Here is a 19,721-nt window from a genome sequence, read left to right on the forward strand (position 1 = left end):
TCTTAGTCGTCCCTCCTCCCCCGGTGAGAATGATTTAGATCCGAAGGCTTTTGTCTTCGCTGCTTCCAAGTTCAAATCCCCCTTTTCTTTGCTATTTACTTACGATTTACAGGAAGGAACCACCGCCGACATGAGCTCCGAGCATAAGAATCCAGTCATGGTCGAAATAGGGCCAGACTTCCCCTTCAAGGCCACACCCAAGGCAAACCTGAAGTACATCAAACGAAAAACCCGCTTGCACCGTCAATGATGAGGGTATCACTTTCAAGACCTCACCGTTTACTTTGACGACTCTCTCTCATATAACCACAATCTTCAGATGCCTCGCTATTTCAGAGATGGACAACAGGAGGACTGGTCTCTTAGCTACCTAGCCCCATATCTGGGACCAAGCTCTGAAGTCCGAGCTAAGGAAGCCAAGTTCGATGGGTTTATGAATAAAATGCACTGATGCTGTAACTATGGAAATAGGTATAAGACAAAAGACAGCGGAGCTACGCGCAACTCATGAATCTCTCCCACACAAGAAAACCAACAACCGGGCCTATTCGGCCCCAAGGAATTGCTCTCGAGTCTAACACCTAGATGTTTAGCCCTTTTTTTCGCTAGAGCCGTCCGCCCCCGAGTCTCCATCACGATCCCAGATCGCTGTCTCCATTGAGGGGTACACCAGGTCCGCGTCCTCCTCCCTCCATTCTTCCAGGTCGACCAGGCTCCACTTCGCCCTCAGGAACCGGCTACGGACCTTGTCTGACATGCCCACCATCCGGATCTGCACGCTCTTGCCAGAGTGCGACTGGATCTCGGTCTTGAGCTCCTTCAACGTCATGATGCCAGACGTGTCGATGTACGGCACCATTGTGAAGTCCCAGACCACGACGGCGAGCGGCGTCTCCTTGAGCCGGATCTGTCTTTGCGCCCGTATCCTCTCCAGCCTCTTCTCCGCCGCGACGCTCCAGTGCCGCTCGCGGTCGTCCTGCCCCATGCTGGTCTCCACGCGGGGGTACACCAGCTTGATGGCCGTGAGCGTCGCCGTCTTCGCGCGCTCGGCGTTGGGGAAGAAGATGGCGTCGTTGAAGTCCACGACGATGGTGTCGCCGGGGATCGCGATGCTCGCGTTCTCGGTGCGGTTCTCAGTGACGCGGCGGCCACCGTCGCTGATGATGCGCGTGATGGGCTGGGGTATGGTATGGACGACGCCGTTGTTGCTAGAGTGGATGGCGGGCTTGACAAAGGTTGAACGCAGCATAGTCCATACAATGCTCCAACCGGCCTATGGACAAGTCAGTCTCAGTCAGGTAAGTATTGGGTTAAAGGGACGGAAAAGCATACGGCGACGCCAATACCGATTTCGGCAGAGACAAAGATGGTAACCCAGAAGGAGACCATCGAGGCAACAAAGTCGGGAAATGAGATGCGCCAGAAGCGGTAGAAGAGTGACAACGGGCCAAATAGGTGGACAACGGCCATGATCTACAAGATCAATTCATGTCAGTAGGCGAGTCGTTTCCAATGGTCCTGATCAAAGAGACTCACAATGATGGCAGAAAGAGTTGCGGAAGGAAGCCAGTAAAGGGCGGGCGACAAGACATAGAGGGTCAAGAGGATAAAGGCGGCTGTGAACAAGCCGGTCAAGGGGCTCTTGACACCACACTCAGAAGCAACCGCCGTACGGGACATGGCACCGCCCACCGGCATGGTACTGAAGAAGCTGTTGACGATGTTGACGACACCGAGGTAGTTGAACTCCTGGCTCTGGTCGATCTGGTAGTTGTTCTTCCGCCCGAAAGCCTTGCCGACGGCCAAGTGCTCGAGGGTACTGGCGACCAGGGGCGCGACAGCCCGAACCGCAACTTTTTGCACGAGGTTCGCAGCGGGCACGATGGGCTGAGTGATGCCGTGTGTGTTGACTTGGCTGACCTTCCAGGAGTAGTCAGACTTGTCGCGGCCGCGGTTGACGAGGTAGCTGATGAGGGTGAAGACAACCAGCACGATGACGGCCCGAGAGTTGGCGAGGAGCTTGATGGCGTAGTGTCTCTTGCCCCATTTCTTGCCCACCTTTTCGAGGGCGATGAGAATCACGAGCGTTCCTAAGCCGATGCCGCAGGTCGGGCCGTCCCAGTCCGGGAGGCGGCGAAGGACGTTGCCGATGACGTTGAAGACGCCGGATGGCACGTTTGACAGCCCAACGAGGGAGCCGACTTGTCCAAAGGCAATGACGAGAGCTGCGGCCGAGATGAAGCCCGTCAAGACCGGAAAGGAGACATAGTCCAGGATGAAACCAAGGCCGAAGAGACCGATCACGAGAGAGTAGACTCCAACCATCAGGGCAACGGAAGACGCAATCGCCGAGATGTCGAAGCCTTCTTCACTCAGATCGTGTACAATCTCGGCGGTCAGGAGACCTAGGATGGAAGTTGGACCGGTCGAGAGGTCTACATGAAAGATGCCAAGTTAGGTCATCGTCCACCAGTGGCTTTGCCATCTTTTGCCAACACTCACCTTTTGAAGTTCCCATGATGACTGCGAAGGCAGCCGGCAGCCAGCTCGAATAGAGACCGTTGGCAATGGGGATGGTCGCGATCTTTGCGTAGGCCAGGGACTGGGGGATGAGCATGACGCCTACCGTCAGGCCGGCGATGAAGTCGGTGATGAGCCATTTTGGAGAGTATCGGGGCAGCCACTGGACGATGGGAACCTTCTCGAGCAGGTAGACTCCCGCGGCGGATGGCAGCTTCGGGGCCCCTGAGACGACAAAGTCACGAACCTGGGCGAGGGTGGCGTCCGTCGTGACCTCGTCCCTCAGCTTCTCGATCTTTCTGTTGATCTTGTCCATTCTCGACAACACGAGTACAAATCTAGAAGAGGAACAGACGCTCTAGAGGAGATGAAGAGAAGAAACGTTTTCTGCAAAAGAGAAAACCGAGTTCGGGCCCTTTCGGTGGCGGATGAGATGGGAGCCCACAGATATGGTTTCAGCAAGTTGGGATGGTTATATTCTCGTCAGAAATAGGGGGAGAGAGCTCAAAGGGGGAACAGTCAGCGCTTCGTCCGACCTTGATGTTCTTCTCTTGTTTTACTTTTTCCCGAGATAGAAACAATCTACTCTTCTCCAGCTGATGGGGGGGCGTTCTTTAGGCTTGCTGCATCGGCATCTGATCTGCACATTGCAGATGTCGCTTGCGCAAGTCCTACTGTCCTCCTGCCCACAACAGCAGGACGCAAGCCAGACGATGGAGTGAACTCTCAGCCGTCCAATGCGGGAATCAGAATAGAACCCAAGGAGAGGGGGAGAAGGGGAGACGTGGGCCAAGCAAGACCGCAGCGACACCGCAGTAACATCATGAACCGTCGTATCAACTTGGCCCGACCTGGGCGAGGAACTGCCGAACCCCCCCTTCGGACGACACTCGGTATCCCCTCTTGCATGCCGATGGCACCGGATTAGATCTAACACGGTTGATCACTACTCTGGCCATGTTGAATCGCGACGTCGGTATTGGTGGGGGGGGTTTGAACCGGATGTGCGTTGCGTCGAGGAAGCAAGCAAGCAAGCAAGCAACCCCCTCCATCGTGCGCGGAGTCGGGCCGCGACAACGTTAGCTTATCCAGGACATGGGGAACGCAAGCGCTACAACTCCAATTTCTCCAATAGACAAGAGCTTTTTTGGTCCCCTGGGCACGAGTGCTGGCCTCTAACCAAGTCAGGGTGAAACTGTACCGTCTCGTAGAAGGCCAGGGAGGGGGGGCAGAAAGCAGAAGAGGCGCAGAATTCACGCCGCCGAGCGATGACTACTGGCTGGACGACCGACTTCGTTGGAAGAGTTGGGACGAGAGGCCGTCCCATAATGGTCTGTTGGCCACACGAAGGGATTACTTCGCAGCATGCTGAGCACAGAAGCACCGAGAGTTGGAGTAAGTCACGTCAGCTCAGATGACGCCTGCATTCCTTTATTCGTCGTGACACAAGGGGGCCCAGGAAACCTTGAGCATCGCATTTCTCCTTGCGCCTCTCACTTGAACTCTCGATGGGCATGCTGCTTCTATCCTTGGCGCCCGAGAGCCGCAATGCTAAGCCGAGTTGCCAAGTTCCATGTCTCTTGGCTCCTCGTGGCCCTTTGACGATGACTCGGACATCGAAACAAACATCGAGACCATCTTGGCATTTGCCCATGAGTCAGCGAGACCGTGACAGTGAGGGAGGAGCCCACCACTGGCAGACATGAGTGGACTGGTCCAATAGACATCAGGACCAGACTGATGCCAGCCAGTCATGCGGGCGGCCTGGTCACCAGTGTCAACGTGAGCCATGGTATGCATGTAATAGCGAGAAGCGTCAATCGAAGGCAGCCAAGCCATGAGACGGTCCTTTGGCGGAACCCCCGTTGCGCCTTGGGTTGCACGCATAGGCAGCCTGCACGGCAATCTAGGGCCCTTGGCGGCCGGCATAACCAATTTCCTGATCTGGACTGGCGAGTAGAGATAACAGGCTTGCCTGGTCCGAGACACAGAACACTTGGCACTCTCCCGTCCTCCCCTTTTGCCCACGCGCGCCGAAGATCTTCGGCCGAGTCGGGGTTGGGGTTGGGGTTGGGTTGTACTTATGCCAGTATGCGGTATCCATAGTGAAGCAGCTCTGAGTGAGTGAAAGAGCCCCATCTCGGTCTGCAAGATAGTAGACGCAAGATAGGGGGAAGACCTTTTGTCACTCCCCCAAAAGGGGAAGCGTTTTCGTAGCACTGGTTATCTTCCCTGTGGTTCCTCCTACTTCGTACATACACTAGCTCGACGCAAGCCGAACTGCATTCCTGGCCGTCCACTTCTCTCCCGTCGCGTAGACCAAGCCAAGACGCGGGGTACATACCCGTCCAATAGCGCTCCCGTCGGGGCCATCGGCTCTCCCTCCCAGCAGGGCCTAGGTTGTTTGTTATCTGGGCAAACGAAACGCAATGACGAGGCGAGATGTCGTGTGTGTGTGTGCGTGCCGGGGTGAGCTCCACCAGGCCTCTCTCTCCATGGCCACCACCAATCACCCTTGCAAGTGTGATGGATAGATACATGGAACTTTGGCCTCGATACGACCGCACAAGCTTTGATTTCCCCGGTTGATGTGGGCGCGCCAAGGCCGCGAACCAGGTGCCGTGTTTCCGGGAGAGGGATGCGGGACCGGGGTTTAAGCCAGTCGACTGGCGGCGCGAAGCAAACCAAGCTACCTGTACAGCTGGGATTTGAATGGGAGATCAAGCCCGCCTCGATGAGGACGAGAAGGGGATTCGGCGGGCGGCAAGCGGGATGTGGGCCGCCAACGAAACGGGCCATCCATGTCAAGTTGGCATGCGGCATCCCTGGTAGCCAGACCTACATGCATACATATCTTCGGCTTAAGTAGATGCGGCACTTTCACCGGCGGGACCCATGATGCGTGTTAGTGAGCAAGTAGTAGATGACTCGAGACCAGCTGATGAATGTCTGCCGGGCGCGGCGAATCACTTTCACGTCACGGCTCAGGATGGGAATAACACCTCCCATAATCTTGTCCAAGAGGGGGACTCGTCTTCCTCCCCCCTCCCCCATCCCGAGTGTCTCCAGTCCAGACCATCCCCCAATATCATCCCATCCGTGCTTCCCCTCATCCGCCTCCCTCGCATTTGACCCCTCTTCACGTCCCCTCCTCGACTTCCAGAAATAGGAATGGGTGTCGTCAACTGTGTGGCCTTGTCCACCACCGAGGAATCACTTTCCCCTTTCGAGGGGGTCCCGCGCTATTGCCGCTGCGCAAACCTGCCGCAAGGAGATTTGGGGCGACGCGGAAGAGACCTTGTCAGCTCTGCATCACGCCCGTGCTTACTGAAACGGGAACTATTGGCCCGGAGTTGATGGTGTCGTCGTCTCGTGCGGGGTTCAACCTGTGTGTTCGGTGTTCCCTTTTGCGCTCAACGTAGCTAGCTGTCTTGACCGCAGTCACTACCTTCTTGATCCATTCAGGAAGTGTGATTCCCGTCGTTATTGTGGCTCCTGCCGCTGAGCATACCTTGCGATGAGCCTAGCTTAGACGATGGGGGGTTGAGCATGAACAAGACGAGGGAGGTCCTGGGAAACAGCCTGGCCTGGAAACTAGGCATAATGTGTGGTGTCGACAAGGGCGACGCAGGCCTATTGCAGTCTTGTTCAACCACACAAGAGCAGTGATCACAAACACGGCGCCCCTCATCCTTGTGACAGATGGATCTATTCGAGGCACGGCATCCGCGTAGGTTGCATCGATCACGGGCATCTTTCGGAGACCTGTCGGCAAGAGAACAAAGGAAGAGATGGGCGATGCCTCATCGAGTGATGGAGATGATGAAAGATTGTCTACGGGTACGTGTGCTGATCTGATCCAAGTCCGAGAAGCGAAGAGGGGCGGGGGAGGAGGGAGGGGGCCATGTATGCGGCGGGCTGACTGAATGGTGATGCAAGAACTTGGACTTGGCAGCGGGAACTGAGTAATCCGTGGGAGTGTTTGGACGAAAGAGTCGGAGGGGACGACGCATGGATGCCCTCTGTAAGCACAGTAAACTCAGAAACGTTACCTCGACTTCATGAAACCTTGAGAGACCAGAGGCCATAGTGAACGGTGTAGAGACGGATTTGGTTGCTGTCTTTGTCATAGTGCTGTGTGAGAGAGAGAGATAGAGAGAAGACAGTAGAGAAATGTCACGCATCAAGGACTATTTTCTTTCCAAGAATAAAACAACAATCTTATTGACTAATGAACAATCTCTGTAGTAGACATGTGGTATGGATAATGGGCTCGCCCGAAAACGTTTCGTTGCCTCGGACCATTGCACTTGAACCACAGACAGCCGAGAGACCGGCTCGCCAGGCTGCCCGTCGTCACCTCGCGCACGCGTTTCCCTTCAGAGCTCTTGAGTCCTGGCCTGGGCATCTCCAACGGCATCCGGCTTGGTGACCTCGTCCTTCTCGGCGCTGCGAACCTTGTCCCAGAATTTCTCCCCAGCCTCGGGGTCGTCGGCGAAGAGGTGGTCGACGACCAGCTTCTTGGGCGTCTCGCCCATCCACTGGAAGAGCGAAAAATCCCTAAACTCGTCGGCGCGGAAGATCTCAAGCATCTCGACGGGCTCGTCACCGATGTTTTCCACAAAGTGACCCATGTTCTTCGGGACGATGCCAACGTCTCCGGGGACGTAGTCGAACGTCCGGGCATTGCCTTCCGAGGCGAAAATCGTCACTCTAGCACGTCCCTTAATAAAAAAGGACCATTCATCAGCGTTGGGGTGCCAGTGCATCTCCCGAAGGGCCCCCGGCTCTATAATGGCATGGGCCGCGGCGATGGTTTTCGAAATCGGGAAGTTCTTCGAGTCCGTGATCCTGACTTCGCCACCCGATGTCTTCTTCGGTTCCTGATCCAGCATCTTGTGCGTGAACTGGTGCTTGGACTTCTTGACCCCCTTCCCGGTGGGCGCCTCGTGGTTAATGGAACCCGGCGTGGTCCCCTGGAAGATGTACTTTTCTCCGTCGGGGATGTGGGCGAACACTTCGGGGGCCAGGTTGAAGTTCTTCGCAATCACCGACTTTGGCGTGTGAGCTGCAACCCCGTGGTGTTAGCAGTCATCCTGTTGCTTTGCTCTGTTACATGGGCGTTCGCGCGAGGTCTGCAGCATACCAAGCCAGTCCGTGAGGATGAAGGTGGATTCCTCAGAGAAGCGTCCATCGTCGAAGATCAAAAGGAACTCGGTTCCGTTCTCGCCCAGACCTTGCAGCGAGTGAGGCACGCCGGACGGGAAGTACCTGTGTCGCACTCTTCATCAGAAAATCGGTCGAGGCACGAGGGGGATAGGTGACCGCAGCATACCATAGATCTCCCTTGTTCAGATCGTCAAAGAAGTTGCCCCCCTCGTAGTCGATGGCCGTGACACGCACGCTTCCATCCAAAACGTAGGCCCACTCGGCTTCCTTGTGCCAATGGAGTTCGCGGATCACACCCTCGTCCAGGCGCATGTTGACTCCGGCAAGCTCGATACTGGTGGGCAGCTCGCGGATCGTGGTCTGTCGGGTCCATCCGCCCTCCTGTTTTACCGATGGTCAGTCACAACCCATCGAATCTAAGAGCTCTGGAAAGACCAGAGGACGCACCTCGATACGAATGTGAGAGTCCGCGAAGCTCCATCGCATGTTGGCGAGATTCCCGTGGTCGGTACCCGGGGGCCGCACGAGATCCGGGTTCTGCCTGGAGCGGGCTTCGTTCCATGGCCCGAGGACAGACGCGCCCAGGCCGTTACGCCACGGCAGAGGGTCAAGCTTGTCTCCAACGGAGTCAACAGGACCGTCGTACTTGTCCTTGTGACCGGGTGTGTAAGGCGAGGATGCAGGGCGGTACTTTGTGGGAAGACCTTTTCCATCGAGGAGACGCTGGCGGGGGCTGTCTTGGACGGGGATGGCAAGCCCGGGGGCGAAGTAGCTCAAGATGGCTCCGGACAGGAGCAACTTGGCAGCAAATTGGCCGTCTCCAACGTTGGGGAGGTGCATGATGGGTGGGTGGAAGTTCTCAAAAAAGAATAATTCTGGGGGATGGAGAAGGCTGTTGTTGTATGTCCCTTCATACGAATGGGATGAACAGGTCAATACTGGCTTTTATATCCGCTTCGTCTGGCCAAGACGCCAGGATTCTGCGTACGATCTTATCATGCTCAAGGGAGCTCCAGGCTCGAACGCCATTTGGATTGACCAATTATCAACAGTCTCGAGCTCGGAGTCCCCCTGGCTCGCCCGCGTCAACCACTTACACGGCAGTCCGAGGCCGGTTTTACTCGTCGTACAAACATCGACACCGAGTGAAAGCCGACGCATCTCCGCAGTGATGTGTAGAGGAGCTACCGCATGGGTTGAACTGAACTCGACGGAGCTATGCTGCGGGGTACGCTGTAATCGGCACAGCTTCTACCCCTGACGCGTAGCTCTCGCTCTAGCTTCTTCAAGTGCTTGATGATTGGAGGCCCAGGCGAGATTGTTGCAGATGCTCTGACACAGTAGCCAAGATACATCGGGTTTTCCGTCGTATTTGTGCATGTCAGTGAGAACGAGTAATCAAAGGCCCGGAGAATGCATATCTTCGACGTGATTTACACTTGATAAGCTTTCTAATGTTTGCTAAAATGCCAACCTACGCACCCAAGAGGTATAACTGTGGAACTTGCGGCTTAAAGTGTAACCGAGGGTTTTGATTGGACTTATTCGGTTTGAAAAGCCTGGCTCAACGAACGTAGAACTAAACAGGATCCAGCAGTCAAGAGTACCCACACGAGGACAAAACACTGGCACGATGAACTATTCTCGTGACAGCAACTCAGTAAGGTACCTTGTTTTAAAGCAAACACTACATGATAGGACTTGTACAAACATTTGTTTAGTAGTGTTGAGTACTGCCAGACACAGGTCACGAACCAGCATCTTCTATCGATAAAGAGCGATGACAGACACCCCGGGTCTCCACAGATTCGCCGTATTATCAGATCGTCCAGTCAACGCCGGAGTTAGCAGGGCAGGCCGATAAAGATTGGCTTTTGAAAAAGGAGAGCATGCGATACACAGAATTCAGACGAGCACGTGGATGATTGAAAGATAAGTAGTATTAGTGCAGATAGTTAATGAGTCCCCCTGTGTATCCCCCTGTGTATCCCCCTGTATTTCCCCCTTACAGTCTTATAGTAATATTTTAGCCAAAGACATAGCAGTCATTGGGCCAACAATTTTTTGTCGTCAAGGTAGATGACGCGCAAGTGCCCAAGACCGATCCGACCAAACCCCCTTACAGGTAAGCAAGGACACCAAGAGCGATGGCGGCCAAGATGCCGGCAGGGCCATGGGTAGCAGCGCCGTTGATGGTGACGGGGGTCTGAGTGGGGGGGACGGCGGTGGGGAAGACGATGGTGCCGTTGATGGTGACTGGGCCGGGGACTGGGACGGGGACTGCGGTGGTGACAACGGCAGTGGTGGTGCCGTTGCGGGCGGTGAGTGCGCTCGTGACAACGGCGGTGCGAGTAGATCCAGGGCCCGTGATGACGGGAGCAGACGACACCACCGGTGCGGTGGAAGAGGCTCTGCTGGAGGCGGCAGATGAGGCAGAAGAGGCTCTGCTGGAAGCGGCAGATGAAGCAGATGAGGCAGAAGAGGCTCTGCTGGAGGCGGCAGAGGAAGCGGAAGATACGGCCGAGGAGACGGCAGAAGAGGCGGAGGCTACCGCCGAGGAGACGGCAGAAGAAGCGGAGGCGGCAACAGACGACTGCTGGATGTCGAGCGTCTGGGCGGCGGCGAGGCCGATGACGGAGACGATGACGGCGGAGTACTTCATCTTGAAAAACTGGTGAGATGTCGAGAAAAAGACGTGTTTGAGTTTTGAGCGATGGTGGGTGTTGGTGAGCGACGGTGAGTGTTGGTGAGTGTTGATGAGTGATGGTGGTGGTCGAGTTGTAAGTGAAAGCGAAGGTTGAATGTGTGGATGATGAGAGCTAGAATCAGACTCGACAAGGTGGAAAACTTTCCTTCTCATATAATCACCGAGGTCGCATCCAAGGTACGGTGACGGACGCCTACGGTGCCATAGTCGGCGGGTTCAGCTTGGCTGGAGGAGGAGCTTGACCAGCTTCACCTCCGCCCGAGCTGGTCCCGTATCCTTAGCTGTCCCTCTGGAATGTGGGCCTCGTCGTTTGCGGCGGGGCACGTTGCCGTATCCGTTCCTGAGACATGGAAGCCCAATGGGAGCGTCGAGCCGGACTTCTTCAACGCCAAGTGCCTGTGGCGGCCCAGAGCTAGATTCGGAGCTTTGGGTGAGGGGGTCTTGGGGGGTGCCTGACACCGACCGAACGGCCCACGCCGGATTCGGTGAGCTCTGGGAAGCTGCCGAGTGCGTCCGCGTCATGGCATTGGACGGAAGCCGTGGTATTTTTGGTAGCTCATTGCCTCATGCGGCTGAAGTTGGGACCGGTTGGAAACAAGCTGATGACAGCGGCCGAGGAAAACGATTCCATCGCTGCGACGTCATGGATCCGGAGCAAGCGTCTTGGGAGAGAGAGAGAGAGAGAGAGAGAGAAATGGACGATGACCTCAGACCGAGTTTGCGGCCAGTCGCGCAAATGCCTTGAGAAGATTCCCGATATCTACTGCCCAAAGCATCTCCAATAATTGCCAGATATGGGTGAGACAGAAAAGTTTAGCATTCAAAGCTCCTCCCTTTGGAAGGGACGGAAGCATGAAATGACTGGCATCTCTTTTTTTTCACGTGCCATCGACCGGATTGCCGTGTATGTAGATGGTAGGACCGAGGTTATCAAAGTCGCAACACCAAGTGCCCTTTTCATGCTGGAGGAGCCCTACATGTCACTTCTCAATATCCAAGAGGCACGAGGCATGGCGTTCCCTACATCACATACTCCTATAGAGCTTTCCACACAACTAGTCTTTTCGTAGAAAGGTGCTTCCCGCGCGGAGGCTTCTATAGGTCGAATTACGTTCAGTGCAACGATCCCATCCGGCAAGATTGCGATCTAAAAAAAAGGCACGTGGGCTTCATTGATTAAAGGATCTAGATAATTCAGCCTCGTTCTTTGATCCTAATGCTCCAGAAAAAAAAAGATGACGCGCAAGCCCAGTTGAGTCCTTGCCTTGTCTTGTCTGCAAAGTGTTACAGCAGCTCGCAAACGGCGCATTCTTTCATTCTCTAGGACGACAACATCTCCACCTATTTTGAAGCATCGCGTCCGTTTGAAAAACATTTTGATTACACAGAGGGCTCTTGGATGCTCTGAATCGTTGGGGGGAAAAAACCAAGCAGATCGATCGCCAACGAGAAGTTGGTTTGATCAGCAGCCGAGAAGATTGTCACTATTCCTGGACACAAACATACATCAGACAAACATTCCTACTAGCCACCGTTGCCTACCCGCTTACACTGATAGTTGGAAGGCATTGCCCATCTCGGGGAACATCCTGAATGCTTGCCTCGTCAGTCCTCTGGACTCCACGAGTGGACCTGTCGGCAAGTAAAGCACATAAGCCGGCCCAGGCTAGGGAGAAGCTGGGACACTAAGAAACCTTATTATGCTTAATGTCAAAGAAGCAAGCCCGAGACAATTTGGTGTGCAGTAGCTGGAGGTTTGACAGGCTGCAAGCTGGAGTCAGGCATGCTAGGAGAACGTTGACGAGCAACAAAACGTAGTTAATAGCTAGCAACTGCATGAAAAGCAAATAAAAATAACACGCTGACGCTATCTAAGCCAAGACAAGAATACTAACTACAAGGCAAAGTCTACAAGATGCATGTGTTTCGCGCCCCTGAGGGCACCCAGTCTTCCATGGTAATCCGACCATGCAACCCGTTACATGTTTATCAGCCCAGCCCTTTCCGTTCCCCTGTTCCGCCGAGACAAAGACAAAGGAGATGTATGAATGAGAGACCCAGAGCGCTGCTGGCCGAATCCGCCGCGCATGCCGTTGTACCCCCCTGGAGATCAGAAAACAAAAATGGGCGAAAAACAACAACAAAAGAAACGCTACCATGATGATATCCAATCAGTCGTCACGGACATGATATCCAGCTATACTCCCTTGCCAATTCCAAAATCCTTCGCTATTCCATGCCCGTATATGTACAAAAGAAACACCGTGGTAGTGAGGAGGATTTTCACTCGCTCTTGTCACCCTCCGAATGAGAATGCTGAGACGAGGACCTCTTGGAACGAAGATCGCAGCGTCGCATGATTTGACTAGAGACCCAAGAGTCAGCAAACACACCATCCCAGGGGCTGGATCAGCAGCCTTCAAACAGGACAGGACACTGTTCGACTTACATGCCGCCCCGTTCGTTCGGGTTGCGCACGACCACCAACTGCTCCTTCTTCTTGTCGTTGTCCTTCTTCGTCTTGGTCGGCTGCCGCGCGTGGGACGACTCCCTCGAGCGCGACTGGAGCGAAGACGACGGCGTGCTCGACAGCCGCCCGCGCAGCTGGCCGATCTGGTCCCTGAGGCCGTTGACCTCGGCGACCGAGGCGTCGTACGACGCGCGGAGGCCGTCGAGCTGGGCGTTGACGAGGCCCAGCTGCGACGTCAGCGCCGCGTTCTCCTGGCGCAGCTGCGGCGCCTGGCGGGCCTCGGGCTCCATCGCCGCGGCCCGCGTGGCCAGCTCGTCCCTCTCCGCCATGAGGGAGCCGAGCTTGACGGTCTCGGACTGCAGCTGTTCGTTGCGGCCTTGGAGCTCGGCGATGCGCTGGCGGAGCTCCTCCATGACGGCCGACTCGGAGGGGGTAGCCGAGTTGACCGACTTGACCGATGCGGACTCGGCCTTCTCGGTGGTAGTGGTGCCGGCGTCGTTGTCGATGGGTGCCGGTGCTGCTTCCGCTTCCGCCGCTTCGGGCTCAGGGGCCACGGACTTGGCGCTGACCGCGTCGTCCTTGACATCCTCGGGGGCCGGCGGTGCTTCTTCGATGATAGGGACCGCAGCAGCAGCCTCCTCCTCCTCCTTCGTCGAAGGGGGTGCAGGAGGCGCCTCCGCGGGGGCCGGCGGCGGGGCGTCGTCTTCGCCCTTGACGGTGTCCGCGTCGCTCTCGTCCGCGGAACCCACGACGGAGGGGGTCACGGAGCCGGCGACGGAGCCCATGAGCGACTCGGCGCGTCGGAGCTCGCTCGTGACGGACTCGTTCTCGTCCTTGAGCGACGCGTTCTCGGAACGGAGGCTGTTGCGCTCCTCGGCCAGGCTGAGGATCTGGGAGCTCTTGTCGTCCTGGTCCTGTAGGAGGGCGCCGACCTGGGACTGGAGCGTCGCGTTCTTGTCCTTGAGGCCCTCGACGCGCGTCTTGAGCTTGTCGTACTTGGCCTTGACGCCCTCGAGCGTCTTGACCTGCGTCTCGAGCTGCCCCTTGCCGAGCTCGAGCTCGCCCTTGGTGGCCTCGAGGCTCTCGAAGCGGGTCTGCATCTCCGTGTTGGTGGTCTCGAGCTGCGTCAGGCGGACCTCGACCTCCTGCTTCTCGACCTCGAGAGCGCCGAAGCGGCTCTCCACGTCCTTCTTCTCCGTTTTGAGCTTCTCCATGTCGGCCTCGAGTCCCTTCCTCTCCGCCTCGAGCGCGTCGTAGCTGTCCTGGGCGCTCTTCTTCTCCGTCTCGAGCTTCTCCACGTTGGCCTCGAGCCCCTTCTTCTGCTGGTCGAGGTCGTCGATGCGGGCCTGCAGGCCCCTTTTGGCCTCCGTGAGGGCGCCGTTCTCCTTGTTGAGCTGGTCGACCTGGGGCTTGTACTTGTCGACGTCCATCCGCAAGAGGTTGCGCTCGGCGGTGATGTCGCCGATCTCGGTGCCCCTGCGGATGAGCTCCGTCTCGAGCCCGGCGACGCGGACCTGGAGACTCTCCTTGGTCAGCTCCAGCGCGGCGATCCGCTCGATGAGGGCGCGCTCTGTCTCCTTGGTGACGTAGTGGGCGTCGCCGACGCTCCTCTCCAGGTCGCGGCACCGCGTCTCAAAGTGCTTCTTGATCTTTTCCTGCTCGGCAATGTCCATCTCCAAGACGGCGTTCTTGTTGGCGACCTCGTCCTTGGCATCCCTCTCGAGAGCGATCTGCTTCTCGAGGTCGTTGGACTTGGCTTCCAGCCGCTGCTTGATGCCCTTGAGCTGGTCCCGTTCGCGGGCGACATCCTCGAGCTTCTTCTCGTGCTCGCTGAGGCAGCTCTTGACGTCATCCAGGAGCCGGCTCTGCTCATCAAAGTCGCGGGCGATCTTGTCCTTGAGACTCCTCTCCTCGCGGCGCTTCTTCTCCGTCTTTTCCTTGTCGGCGGAGAGTGTCGAGAGCCTCTCCAGGGCGTCTTCGAGTCTCTTGTCGGTGTCGGACTGCTTGCCGAGGAGGCTCTTGGTCTCCTCCTTCATGCGAGAGATCTCCTTGAGGAGCCCATCCTCTACCTTCTCACGTTCACGGAGCTCCTGAGAGGTGATGGTCTGGACCACGGGAGGAGCGGGGGCCACAGGGGCCACCTGGATGTGGACGGTCTGTCTTTTGGGCGCGACGATGTCGACCCGGGCGCCCTTAAGGTTGGCGGGCTTGGCTGGGGGAGGTGGAATAGTGGCGGTAGTGGTGGTTCTAGTGACTTGCTTCTCAACAGTGAACGGCCGGGTGCGGACGGCCGAGGTGTAAGTGTCAGTCTTGCTGGGGTGGGTGTCAAAGTCCTCGACGCTGGTTGCGTTGGTGATGGTGGAGCGGGAGTCGAAGCTGTACTTGGACTCGACATCCGAGTCGTTGGTGTCGTCGGCGGAAGGGTAGACAGCTTCGTTGGAGCGCCTCCACGGCCGGCCGAGCTCTGGGCGAGACGCACGGTAGCGGAGGGCAGGGGGCTTGAACATCAACGGAGGCTTCCCGCTGCTGCTGCTGCTGCTGTTGCTGCTGTCCTTGTTCCTCCAGCTCCCGGATGAGCTGATGCTCAGGTCGGATCTGTTGTCTGCCGAGCGGTCCATGGGGGCGAGTGAGATCTCGGAAACGTTGGCGTTGGACAGGTCCAACTTCTCCAACGGAGTGCTGTCTGGGATGGAGACAGAGGGCCGTCTGAGTCTGAAGCGACCACGGCCCTTTGCGGGCGCAAGGTCACGGGTGGGAGCCATAAAGGGCGTCGATAAGAAGGCGATGATGGTGTTGGTTTGGTCAAGAGCGGAGAGGCTCTATATGGGAAGGTAAAATGAGTATATCTTTTTTTTGTGGTGTTTTCTCAAGCTATGTGCCAAGCTGGACGTCTGATCTGGGGCTGATGAACTCTGCGAGTGACATTGAAAGTGTGGTGGTAAGTCGATGAGGGGTAGAGTTGCATATCGGAGCTGCTCGGATCTACTATCAAAGACTGATGATGAGATCGGAAAAGGTCAAGTCTGGATGTAGGCGGCGAAGATGGTTTTGTTCAGAGTATCCAGAGTATTGGTGTTGTGGGAGGGAAGAAGGGGAGGAGGAGGAGGCGGAGGACAACTCTACGTACAACAAGGAGCCCAACCCGCGGCAGAAAATGATATTCGACACTGCCCGCCTTCGCCTTCGTCCCGTGGCCGCCCCCCCCAGCGCGCTTACCCTCACCTTACCCCAGTCCAGTAGGGCACATAATATGTTTCACTAGAACAACCTCACTCAGTCAGTCTATCCTGCTCTATGGTGTCAGTGGCGCCAAGAACGGTGGGCCCAAAGAGCCCTCTAGAGTCCACGGAACCGTTTGGCGGAAAGCCCAGTTTACATCCGGGACATGGAAGTAGCGTGGAATATTATTGCAAACTCAACTTCGTCACTCCGTGGCCCTCGAGGGCCGGGAAGGGCCGTGGCTGATTGGCTCTATGCCGCCGTCAGGAGGCACAAGCCCTGCTTTTCACGGTGCCCTCCCCCAATGGCTTCTTTGGGCGCCCTGTTCAGACTCCATCTTCGCATCCCGCCAGCCGGGGGAGGAGGGGGGCCTAAAATGCGGGAGACCAGGGGGGACGGACTGGTGAGGGTCGTGGTGGTGGTGGTGGTGGCGGCGGTGGTGTCACCCTACCCTACCGACGCCTACCATGGCCTTGGGCAACTGGGCATTGCCTTCGACGACGGCTGAGCATAAGAATACCACTGGGCAATATGCCCCCAAGTGGCGAAATAGAACATGTGTAAGTGCCTCGTTGCTGGACGGACTTCTGGTCCCTCGAACTGCACTTTGCCGTGTTTCGCTGCCTACGATCGAATTACATGTGTCCACACCCCTCTCCCTCCTCCCCCTCCCCCTCTCGTCGTTGGAAGAGTCCCAGTCAACAACACGCCGTCTTTTACAGCTCGTCCGTTGTCCATTCTCATGCTTTAGCCTGCTCTGTCGAGGGCCAAACATGCTCGAAGCCCTATTTTGCAGGGGTCCAATGGGGCGCCCACGGAGAATAAGAAAGCGAATCAGACAAGGGCTGCTGTGAGTTGAGATGAGTCAGGACTGCCCGGCGACATGTTCACCACACAGGCCGTTTGGACCAGTCGTTTGGGCAGGGCAAACAGGCGGAAATGAATTCGACTGGTCTTCTTTTTTTATTATTACTGCATTTTCCCCTTGTTTGTGCGCGTCCTTGTTGTGGGTTGGGCATCGCTCTGCTTGGGCTTTTGGGCCAGGTCAAAGGGCAGTTGGGACGCAATGAACATGGGAAACGCGCTAGACCAGCTGCATGTTCCCGGGACACTGACCGGGGGTGTCATGACTACTTGGACGTGGTATTGTTTGATTCGTCCACTCCTGCGGGCCGAGCCATGTCGTTGAGTCCGCCGGACACACCCCCCGGCCGGCCTCTCGATACAGGGTAGAGACGGCCTCTCTTCTTTGGCCTTACGCCACGGCCTTGGTTCTCACGTTGGGTTTTGAGAACTCGAACAGAGTTGGAGGCTATTCCTATCGACCGAACCGGCGACTTTTTGTTCCCTTTAACATACTTCGCGTGTCCCTGCTACGCCGGAGCTGACAACGCCCCGAGATGCCTAACCACAGCATCCCGATCCCCGGCGGATGAAGCGGAGCGGGGGGTTCGGTGGGCCGCGATACTCTCATGCCCCTTTTGGAAATCGGTGGCTGGAACTCCACGCTTTCGTCTTGGACCGGCCACATATCTTGCTCTTGTCCAACGAGCAAGGTGGACCAGACAGAAAACCCGTGTGATGTGTGGTCCTCTAGGACCCCCGCTGGAGCCCTGACCTGGGGAACACGCATGGAACCTACCAAGCGTTTGCGGAGTCTGTCTGTCGCTGTTCGCGCATATGCCAAAGTTGTACGGATATCATGGGTCAATAACTGGGGAGCGCAACTCCCATCGTCCGGGGACGGGCGGCGACGATGCTTCCATGTCAACCTCATCGTCCCCGGATTCTCATTCAACAAAAGGCCTCTGCAAGCTTGCATCTACTTTGAGACAAACCAACATTCCTCCGGATTCAGTAGGTTGACGCGGCAATCCCGCCACCTGGACGAAAACCGCAGAGTGCCCCAATCAGTCCTGGGGACCGTTTGCTGCAGCTGGCGTGGCAGGAGGCCATCGGGAGACAAACGCGACTCTCCAGTTTGCACTCGGCCACCACCTATCCAAGTGAGGCTGTCGAGCGCCGGTTGCCGTGTGACAAGTCATGGGCTGCATGCATATGCTCCGTGACGTACCCTCCTGGAATGTACCCCTTACATTTCTCCGCCGTGGTTACTCGGTGAACACCTCTGCAAACCGCATTCCGCTACCCGAGTGTGTGAGAGAGAGAGGCGAAACTGCAATGAGACACTATGCCACTTTGGCGCGATTTGTACTCGACGCGAAGTTTGACGCGTTTACTTTTTGTGTAGGAAACCCCAGAGAAAAATAACTGGTTCATTGGGTTTTCAGTGTCAGGGAAAGTCAGAATACTGTTGAGACGGAAGCCTGCCACATCTGACGTGATTTCGGTTTCTACCCCATCAAGTGACTATCGGATGGCAAAGACACCCCAAGTTTCTTCTCTCGTCTGCATAGCATGGGTTACATTGGTTGTCTTTAGCTGGACAGGGCTCATCTTCCACCAACAATGCTCACAGTCCTGAAGAAGACTGACCACAAGTGACTGGGCAAGAATACGAAGACGAACCCAATGAGGCAAGCAACTTACTACTAGGTCGCCTGACATGTCAACTGCGGTACCCGCGGGCCGGTGTCTAAAGGGAGGAAGGGCAGTCCCGCCTGACCGCTTGCAGAGCTTCAGGTCGTGTTGTTCAAGCAAGGCGGAACGACAACACTCTTACGTGTCTCCTCATTCCTTTTGGTAGCAGTTTTCCAGGCATGCTTTCTGACGTTTCTGACTGTGGCCACCTGTGCCACAACAAGCCGTTCTGCCGGTGGATTATTTTCATATTCTCGGTTTTGAACAAATATAAATGCCTAGTGCAAACGTCCGACACTTGGGAATGCTGCACAAAGGTCGTAAGGTACAAAATGTTCCAAAGAAAGAAACAAGGACCGTTGACAAGCTGACTCTCTCTCTCTCTCTCTCTCTCTCTCTCTCTCTCTCTCTTCTAATTAGTCTACGTAATTGCTTAAACTCCCTCGGTATCGCTAACAGATTTGTAAAACCAAGTCAACTTCGGCCTTACATGACTTGGCCACAAGGACAAGCACAGCTGGAACTTGTGAGTGAGTGAGTGAGTGTGTGTGCTGTTGGTGGTCAATTTGAGTTTACTCTTGCACAAACAACATGGCTGTATTGGCGAACGTGCTTGATCAGTCCGACTCTTACATGGAGTGTCGTCCTGACCTCATGTCACTTGAGTCATGCAGGAGTTTTCCTGAAGGAAAATGGACTTCCCTACAGTCAGGTCAAGTTCTTGGGACAACTTAGCCCTTGACTGAGTGCAGAGTAGCAGCTTCGTTCATTTTAGCCTTCCCAAAGCTCCGGAAAACTGTCAACCCCATATCCATGCTGCGGCATTGAAAGCAGACCCAAGTTCCGCCTCTCTCGCCCCAGCTCCAGTGGATTACGAAGCAAAGCATGTACACAAGACTACCACAACAGGTCGGACCTTGGGTAGAGCGACGCGGTGCCCGCCTTACAGAACATCCGGAAGAATGGTGTTACGGCCAAGAGACACCACGGTTGAGGGGCTGGCTGCGAAGTAGAGGCGCAGTAGGCGCTGTGGTGCCGCCATTTTATCATCCACAACACTGGCGAGTCTCCAGCCCAGGCCGAACTGGCCCCGCG

General features: G+C 56.1%; 6 protein-coding genes across 6 annotated transcripts; 1 reads left to right on the forward strand and 5 right to left on the reverse strand.

Moving 5' to 3' along the window:
* Nucleotides 1–589: 589 nt before the first annotated feature.
* On the reverse strand, nt 590–2,836 carry CH63R_00066 (Sulfate permease; the record flags this gene model as incomplete). Its single annotated transcript, XM_018295041.1, has 4 exons — nt 590–1,273; nt 1,333–1,473; nt 1,537–2,435; nt 2,503–2,836. 4 exons carry the CDS (start codon nt 2,834–2,836, stop codon nt 590–592), a joined length of 2,058 nt encoding a protein of 685 aa, XP_018163403.1.
* A 1,235-nt stretch (nt 2,837–4,071) lies between these two features.
* CH63R_00067 (uncharacterized protein) lies at nt 4,072–4,449 on the reverse strand (the record flags this gene model as incomplete). Its single annotated transcript, XM_018295042.1, has 1 exon — nt 4,072–4,449. One exon carries the CDS (start codon nt 4,447–4,449, stop codon nt 4,072–4,074), a length of 378 nt encoding a protein of 125 aa, XP_018163404.1.
* Nucleotides 4,450–6,899: 2,450 nt separating this feature from the next.
* CH63R_00068 (Oxalate decarboxylase family bicupin) lies at nt 6,900–8,529 on the reverse strand (the record flags this gene model as incomplete). Its single annotated transcript, XM_018295043.1, has 4 exons — nt 6,900–7,588; nt 7,637–7,791; nt 7,856–8,070; nt 8,137–8,529. The coding sequence occupies 4 exons, from the start codon at nt 8,527–8,529 to the stop codon at nt 6,900–6,902; spliced, it is 1,452 nt and encodes a 483-aa protein (XP_018163405.1).
* Nucleotides 8,530–9,808: 1,279 nt separating this feature from the next.
* CH63R_00069 (CFEM domain-containing protein) lies at nt 9,809–10,351 on the reverse strand (the record flags this gene model as incomplete). The annotated part of the gene is made up of 1 exon (XM_018295044.1): nt 9,809–10,351. One exon carries the CDS (start codon nt 10,349–10,351, stop codon nt 9,809–9,811), a length of 543 nt encoding a protein of 180 aa, XP_018163406.1.
* Nucleotides 10,352–10,754: 403 nt separating this feature from the next.
* Nucleotides 10,755–11,141, forward strand: CH63R_00070 (uncharacterized protein; the record flags this gene model as incomplete). Its single annotated transcript, XM_018295045.1, has 1 exon — nt 10,755–11,141. One exon carries the CDS (start codon nt 10,755–10,757, stop codon nt 11,139–11,141), a length of 387 nt encoding a protein of 128 aa, XP_018163407.1.
* Nucleotides 11,142–12,841: 1,700 nt separating this feature from the next.
* On the reverse strand, nt 12,842–15,628 carry CH63R_00071 (RNA polymerase rpb1 c-terminal repeat domain-containing protein; the record flags this gene model as incomplete). Its single annotated transcript, XM_018295046.1, has 1 exon — nt 12,842–15,628. The coding sequence occupies one exon, from the start codon at nt 15,626–15,628 to the stop codon at nt 12,842–12,844; it is 2,787 nt and encodes a 928-aa protein (XP_018163408.1).
* Between the last annotated feature and the right edge of the window lie 4,093 nt (nt 15,629–19,721).

Source organism: Colletotrichum higginsianum, chromosome 1 (genome assembly GCF_001672515.1).
Source record: "Colletotrichum higginsianum IMI 349063 chromosome 1, whole genome shotgun sequence".
NCBI lineage: Eukaryota > Fungi > Ascomycota > Sordariomycetes > Glomerellales > Glomerellaceae > Colletotrichum > Colletotrichum higginsianum.